This window comes from Geospiza fortis, unplaced genomic scaffold, assembly GCF_000277835.1.
Source record: "Geospiza fortis unplaced genomic scaffold, GeoFor_1.0 scaffold240, whole genome shotgun sequence".
Taxonomy (NCBI): Eukaryota; Metazoa; Chordata; class Aves; order Passeriformes; family Thraupidae; genus Geospiza; species Geospiza fortis.
Window position 1 is genome coordinate 658,181 of NW_005054379.1, and position 7,830 is coordinate 666,010.

General features: G+C 43.1%; 2 protein-coding genes across 3 annotated transcripts in view; both read left to right on the forward strand.

Annotated features, from left to right (window-relative positions):
• TDRD7 (tudor domain containing 7) overlaps positions 1–2,672 on the forward strand; it is a 41,933-nt gene extending 39,261 nt beyond the window's left edge. Inside the window, 2 exon segments of the mRNA XM_005424999.2 lie at positions 1–75; positions 2,215–2,672. The exon segment at positions 1–75 is cut by the window's left edge and continues 11 nt beyond it. Coding sequence (XP_005425056.1) covers positions 1–75; positions 2,215–2,435 — 296 coding nt within the window. The 3' untranslated portion in view covers positions 2,436–2,672.
• A 5,096-nt stretch (positions 2,673–7,768) lies between these two features.
• TMOD1 (tropomodulin 1) overlaps positions 7,769–7,830 on the forward strand; it is a 27,131-nt gene continuing 27,069 nt past the window's right edge. For both annotated transcript variants that reach the window (XM_005425000.2, XM_031060297.1), the window contains exon 1: positions 7,769–7,827. The gene's annotated coding sequence lies outside the window, so the exon portion shown is untranslated. The remainder of the gene's footprint in view (positions 7,828–7,830) is intronic.

Here is a 7,830-nt window from a genome sequence, read left to right on the forward strand (position 1 = left end):
GCGTGGGGAAAGTCCAGCCGCTCCTGGATACGTTCAGAAGACTACCTTTCCAAGCTATCACAGCTCAGCTTGCAGGTAGGTATCATCATTTGCAATTGTTTTTGTTAAAGTCTTACATCAGTGGGCATAGGAGATGAACAGAAATGTAAAATGGAAAAAAGTCAAAGGTTATGTAATTGAGTTTTTTCTACATGTTTATGTCCTGCTTTTATTCTTGGCATAGGCGGTGATGATTCTGTTTAATTTTTTTAATTTTTGTTTAATTTAATGCAGCACTTTAAGATACTGTCTTTGAAAATGGAGACCCTTTAAACTTTCCCAGCAGCTGCTTTTCGTGGTCATAAAATTTATCATTTAATGTGTGTGATATCTACTATGCAAAAGACACAGGGAAATAAGAACTTAATGTTTTTTGGATCCTTTAACATAGACAATTACCAAGAGTGAAAGTTATGATGTGACTGTTGGTAAGAACCTAATGTTCTGATTATCATAGTTTACATAAAGTTAGGAACCTAGATGTTGAATTTCTAGAGGATTATATACATATATATATATATATATCTTGACCCTACTGTAATTCCAGTGCTTATTTAGAATCCAGAGTTTCCTGAAATATATTGGTTTTCTCAAACAAACAGAGAGCTCCATGAGGGGATGGGGCTTTCAATAAGCTTACATAAAAAAATTTCCTTGAGAATATGGCGCATAGAGAGTGTTCATGCATCTGAGGGAATTTCAAAAATAAAAATTGGTCTCTCCTTGCTCTCTTTTCTTTCATTTCAAAATTTTTCCTTCATTTCTGTGTTGTCTTGGGATGTATATGTCTCATTTTAGTCAGCTGCTGCTTACTGATGCTGTTTGGTCAGCACTGCTCTAGATTTCAATCACAGAATATGCTTGTTGGAAGTGACAGGTGACAGAGTTAGTGTCCTGTGCCTTCTGTGGATTTGCTTTCTTGCATAGCCTCAGTGTGACCTTGGGGATTGTTTTAAACTAGTGATGTGTGATGGATGTGCTACCAACAGTCTGGGGTCCTCAGCGTGCAGTGCTGTGATGTGGCTGATTTCTAGCTGTGTCTGTCTTCTGGAGGATCCAGCCCAGCAAGCCTGCAAGTCATCCACTTTTCCTTCTTCACTGAGTCTCCCAAGTAGCTAGCTAAATTGCCTCTGAGATGCTTCATATTGTCAAAGCAGGCCAGCTGAGCCTGGAAGATCAGTAACTATTGTCCTGCTATTCTTCCACTTTCTTCTCCCTGTTTTTGTGTCTCATGCCTCTTAGTCACTGATCTGTTTCCTTGTAAAATCCCATTTGCTTTTTCATTTGCATAAAGCTTTCCTAGCATTAGTTACTCTTCCTTAAGTGTTGATTAACTATTGACTTTTAATTCCTTTTGGAATCTGCAGGCAGCTGTGTTCCTGTGTTGTCCTGTCAGTGGCAAGCTGCTGCTAATAATAAAGCAAAGTATTAGCATTTTGCTCTTCTGCTTCTGTTATCCATCAAGTGGCTTTTGGGTATTCCACCATGATATTTGAGCCCCCGTGTGTAGATGCTGTACACTAGCAGTGGTCTGGGGAACTGAATCCCAAGTCTGCAGGAGCCACTTATTTCTAGGTGGATTGCGGCCATATTCAAAAACCTGTTTAGGTTCCAGCAGACTTGACTTTGTGGGATACTACTCTGAAAAAAGTAAGAGCAGTTGTGAGGCATTTAGGCATAATTTCTCTTTGTTTCTGCCCCCTATATGTCTTGTCTGGGACTTGAAGGTTTGGCAGGTGTTTTAGTAACTGATGCTGCTTTGAGATTAAGAAAATCTAAAGCAAGGCCAACGGGACAAGTAATGTCAGCACCCTCAGGCTGAAAATAAAGGAAGTTTGTTTTGAAAGGATCTTTAGTTTCCTTTTTGTCGTGGTTCCTGATAAGCCCTGGTCATGCAAGACAGCTAATATTCTCTGAATTGCTCAGTGAGTCAGTGCATCTGCCTTTCACTTCTGCAAACACATCATTATCTTTAAACTTCAAGAAAAAAAAAGTAATAATTAAGCTTGTTTGTGTGGGAGATGAGTGAGCTTGTGGTTTTTTTCTAGATTTAAGTTGCATGCATTAGCACTTTAAAAACTGTTTTCTCAAGTATTTAAACTCACACCACTTCTTTTAAACTTAGATTGTTCTAGTCTATAAATGACTTTCTGTTTTGCTTTACATTTGTCCTAGGAGTGAAAAACCAGCAGTGGTCAGAAGAGGCATCAATAGTGTTTCGGAATCTGGTAGAGAAGAAACCTTTTGTGGCACAGATACAGGCAGTTAATGACAGCACTAACTCTTGGGATCGAAAAATAGTGACTTTTCTTGTGGACACGTCTCTTCCACATATTGATACATGGATTCATGATTTTGTGTCTCAAAGTCTTGTGGAATTTTCAAAGGGTGATTAATCATTACTTCTGCAATGTAGCAGCTTAGCAATAAAATGAGTAACTGGCTTTGAAGAGAAATATAACTACTACATGGCCTTGAAGACATAATGGGGATAAAATTGAAAAATCTGTGTTTGTTTAACAAGTTTGGATTCTGTTGACTTCAGTTGACTTTCTGAAAATTTTCACGTTGTTTACCATTGTAATGCTAGAATATATTTGAGTTAAATTATTTTAAAAGTTATTTATCAATAAAACAATGTTCAATTTTGTTCTTGTGATCATTCCCTAATTTTGGAGGGATTTTTATCTCATAGCTGTTACTTGGTGTCATTACAGTGTAGTCCTTCCTTTAACAAGTGTTTTTTATTTCCGAATTTATTGTCAGAGACATGCATTAGTGTTGAATTTTTCCGTTTTCCTTAACTTGGTAAGCTTTGAGTACTGCCTTTGGCATACTGCATTTGTGGGGTGGAGCATTCACAGACAGCTGTTCACTTTGTGTACTTACTGCTCTGTTTGCTGTTCTTTAGCAGTGATACCACTTTCCTGAATTCTCTGCTCCCCTCCTCACCCCACCTCTCTGACCAGCTGCTAAATTCAAAGCATTCCTTTCCCTCATTTTTTGATAGCTTGTTTTCATGTATGCTTCTGAGACTCTTCAGAGGACTTCTGCTCCCTGGGGACAGGGGAAAGCAGTGTCCTATAAGCACGCAGATGGATGCTTGAAGTCCTTGGAACACAGTATTTTCAGCCTACTTTAGAACCTACTTTATTTTTGGTCTTAGAAATATTTACAGGAGGTGTAGACATATTTCATAGTCTGCTGTCTCGATTTAAATTTGCTTGCCATAGTCCCTCGAGATTGTTAAACACAATATTAAAGCTTTACACAAGGAATGCCAGCAATGGGACTTTTTCTGCTGTGTAGTATTTCTAGTAGGACACAAGCCAAGCTAAGAAATTCTGCTATAATGCTGTTTGCAGAAGTACAGGAGACTGGACAGAAAGGGAAACAAGACTGAAAGGTGCTGTGCATGTGTAATAGTAGGGTGGGAGAGAGAAAATGCATGCAAAGAGTCTGAGCACATAAGCTGTTTCAGCATGTAGGACCTATATTTGCACGCCCTTAGTCTAATTCCGGTGGTGGTCTGGAGAAGGTCTGGGCTAAGCAGCAGGGAGTCCTCTGGGAAGTCTGGTGCACGTCTCTGTCTGGGTGTACGCTGGGTGTAGCAGAGCCCTTACGGGGCAGTGATAAACCAGCAAACTGCTGCTCTAATGCAAATTGCTACTTAACATGGTCCTCTCCGTATTTAAGTGTGCTGAGGCTGAGACGTCTAAGTGTACTTCAGAGAGGGGTAGTATTACTATGAAGATAGTAATTATTTTTCCATATTAATCAACTTCTTCAGCTGCCATGGCAGAGAAGGTGAAGAATGCAAGTGGAGGAAACCATGTGGTGATGAGCTGCTGTAGGATAAACTTAACTGCAAGTTTCCCTCTGTTTAGGATGAGTTCTGAGTTGGAAAATTTCAATGATGTAAGACAGTAGAATGAGAAGCACTCCCCTGAGCTCCTGAAGAGAGATTTCCTATGTGAGTAAGACCATATCTCACCTTCCCAACTGTGCAGGCTAATGCTACAAGCCATTTTCATGGCAATAGAGCATTTTGCTGGAACTATTTTAAAGCTTCATGAGAAATACATGAGCTGTATTTGCATCTGTAAAGGCTTGAGGATCTGCTCTTTGTCAGAAGTTTATTTGTGCCTCTCTATTGATGAGGCAGAGTTTGTAACTTTTCACTTGTAGTATTAGAGGACAGATCCTGGCAGATGTTCAAGAGACTCAAGATGGTTTCCAAGCTTATCTGCCCCTTCTGAAACATCCCTCACCCTCTCCGTGGTTGTTGGTGGCTAAAAAGCCCAGATCAGAAGCAAGGACACAATCCTACAGTCCCACGCATTTGCACTGCTCAGTGCTGGAGATGCCAGAGGCTGCTTTGTGTGTTGGTAAAACAGACTGCAGTCTAACTGATCAGCAAACCCTCAGGCACCACTGTTCACCTGGTGAATTGTTTTGTGCATGCACAGAGCGTACACCCAACCCAAATTATGACACACTGTATTCCATTCATATGCTGTATCCAGAAGGGCTGCACTGACATGTCTCTCCATCTTCATTCCCAGGATACAGTACCACCCCTGCCTTCAGCAGCCCCACTACAATCCGTTACAGTACAGGTACTGCTGTCTCCTTGTGAGAACTATGATTTTACACCTGCTTGTAGTGTTGCTCTCGTAGCCCAAGTAAGATCCCGTGAGACATTTGCTAATTGACCTGCTAGTGCTCTTTGACACATTTTATGCTCTGCTTTGAAAAACATGCAATGCATGTTGGGCATACACAGTATTGAACACTTTGAGATTGCTGAGTTTCCAAGCCATGAAATAGCATAATAATTAGTTAGTCTGCTGTTCCCAGGAGGTACTAGGCATGCCTGCTTGCTCTGTGGAAGCTGTTGATGCGCCCAGAATGCTGTGTGGTTCTTCCGTTTTTCAGCAGTCAGTGTTGCAGGTGCTTCTGAATGGTTTTTCTGCTTTCATGAATGCGTGGCGCTTCACTAGGGCTGCATCCACAGCCAGTGTCTAAATCAGGAGGTAGTGGAGTTACTTTCCATTCAGACAGCTATTAGAAAAGCTTCCACTGGAACCCTCCATGCAGTTCTGGGCACTGTCCTCCAGGAAAGATGTGGATTGATCACAGAGAATCCAGATGAAAACAACAATGTCTAGGAAGTCTGGTTTAAATAGTAGGATTTGCAGTTTGTCTGGATGGAAGAAGGCTAAGGAGGAAAACACTTTCTGAAGTTTTCACTGATAAGTATTTTTATGTGTAGATAAAACAAGGCATGTAAAAGTTTTAGTTGCAGGAAGAAAGGGGCACAGCCAGGCAATTCACTGGAACTCCAGTTTCACTATAAATGCCAAAACCATGTAGGATGTATCTGCAGAAGTCCAGCTGATCATCCCTTGGAATGTGGATTTGGAATGTCTATGCCTTGGGACCCCAGCCAGGATAACTTTACAACCAGAAAAGGAGAATGCAGTTTTGATAAACATGTTTTGTAGATAATTGTGAATTTTTAAAAATTTAAAATGATCCTTGATTACCTAGAGAAAACAGATGATGCTGTAATAACTAAAACAAACAAACAAAGCAGGTCTCTTACCCAAGGCTGTGAACAGTAAGCACTTGCAAACCTCCTCTTTTCTGTTTATTCGATCTCAGCTGTATTTTGTTCAGTTGACAAAGTTTAAGTTTACCTGTTTTTATCTCCCAGTGTGTTCACTCCAGCTCATTCTAATGGACTCTTGTTTTGTCAGAGAAACATGAGAACCTTCTTTGCCATCTCAAAATGAATTCCTATCCCTAGAGTTTCCAATCCTAGGCTAATCTTTCCCCATTTGGGAAGACTTTTGTTGCAGAGATCTTTTGTCTCTGTGTTTTCACCACACTCATCCTTTGTCCTCACAGTTGTGCATCAGGCAAACCTTTGAGAGCCTGGATTCTCATGTGCTGTCTGTGTTAGATGAGAAAAGTGAAGGAAAATCATGCCGTGAAAAAAACATCACTTTAAACCTCCATCAAGCCTGAAAGCTCCCTTTTGTGTTCTTTTGCTCTTTGCTGATGTTTTCAAGTTGGACTGGAATTCTTAAACAGGAGAATGGCGCTGCTCTGTGAAGTTAGAACTTGGCTAGGGCAAGAGGAGCTTGTGGCCTGAGTGGACATGCTTCAAGCATGCCAAGCCACTTCCCAAGAGCCCTGGTGTGGTTGGGTTAGTGAAACTTGGTGTCTTGTGAAAAGTGCTACAGTGTACGTTAGCTGCAGCATTCCTTACCTCAGTGTGTCACAGCAAACCACTAAGAAAGAGTTACCACTGATGCACTGAAAACAAAAGTGCTGAGAAACTGGGTCCATATCTTGCCTGATGGAGACAGGTGAGGGCATTCTAAGGGGACCATGGATGAGGTTCTGGTGCCCACAAAGCTACATCTGACAGCAGCCAGATAGGATTAAAAAAAAAGTGGATCAAATGTATCCCTGAGTGCAAAACCAATGTGGGCACGTAGGGAAACTCAGTGGCGCCAGTGGATCACTTCCTGAGCTTCTCCTGGCTTGCATACCCTGGAGAAAGGCACTTGGTAAACAAGTGGCAGGGAGACTGGCATCTTTGTCTGATCTTGTGCCTGTCAGGCTTCTTTAGCCTGGACAAACAGGCATTTGGGTGAACTGGGTGGTTCACCCTTCTCTTCTGCCAGCAGCCAGGATGATGCCAGTGACTTCAGCCTGCTCACCTCAACACGACATGCACTGGGTCCAGTGCTTGGCACAACCTGCATTTGTATCCTTCCTTTGTCCTAGCTGGGAGCAGCATTTTCAGAGCTAACTGCAGATCTTCCTTCAAATGCCACAGGACATGGAATGTCAGTGCCAGGCAGGTCATGCAAAAAAAAAGCCAAGAAATATCTCGTGACAACTGGGGACATTTTCAGATGAAGGTCATCACTAGGTCTGGGAAGTGTGGGGCTGGAGAAGCACTCACATGGACTGGCCCCCTCTGGTAAACCTCTCCACTCTTGGCTCGTGGCTGCTGGTGGAGACCAGGCAGCAGAGCTAAGGAGGAGCCTGGGGCTGACATTTTGTGGGAGATTTGGTAAAAAATCATTAAAGGACAAATCCATGGGGCTTTGAAGTGACTCAAAGGTGACATAGGGGAAAGGAGATTTGGCAGCAATGTTAAAACTTGATACCATAAGTCTGGAAGGCGGCTCTTCTGGGCTGACTGCAGACTGGGAGCAGCTCTAGTGGCTGTCACTGGGTGTGTGGGGCAAGCTGACAGGGAGTAAAGCAAGGCACAGGATTAGTGGGTGCATTGATACAGATGGCATTTGTGGGGAAGTAGCTTTTATAAAGTGCCCATGACTGCAGCTACAGGTCCCCAGCAGTGCTGGTAGTGGGGCCATCCAGCCTGGGTGGCCATGACTTGGTCTGGCTGAGCCTTGAGGCCTCCCTGCTCCCCCTGTCCCAGTGCTGCACCACTCCCCCCGGGAAGGAGTAGTTTTTCCAGCCGCAGTCTCAGGGTGCTTTACGGTGTCCTGGATCCCCAAGAAGATGTGTGTGTATCTTGTGGGGTTTCCCAAAAAAGCAGTTTGCCGAAGCATCTGGCTCGGCACTCTGAATGAAGGACGTTGCCACGGGACAAAAAGCAAGCTCCAGTGTGTCTGACTCGTTAAAAAGCAGGAAAGACCCTCTGGAAACAAATGCTGCTCTTGCTGCCAGCCCCCGCAGCGCCCCGCAGCTGCTCCGGGGATGGACGGAGCGCGCTTGCCATCCCGAGTGCGGCGGAGGGTA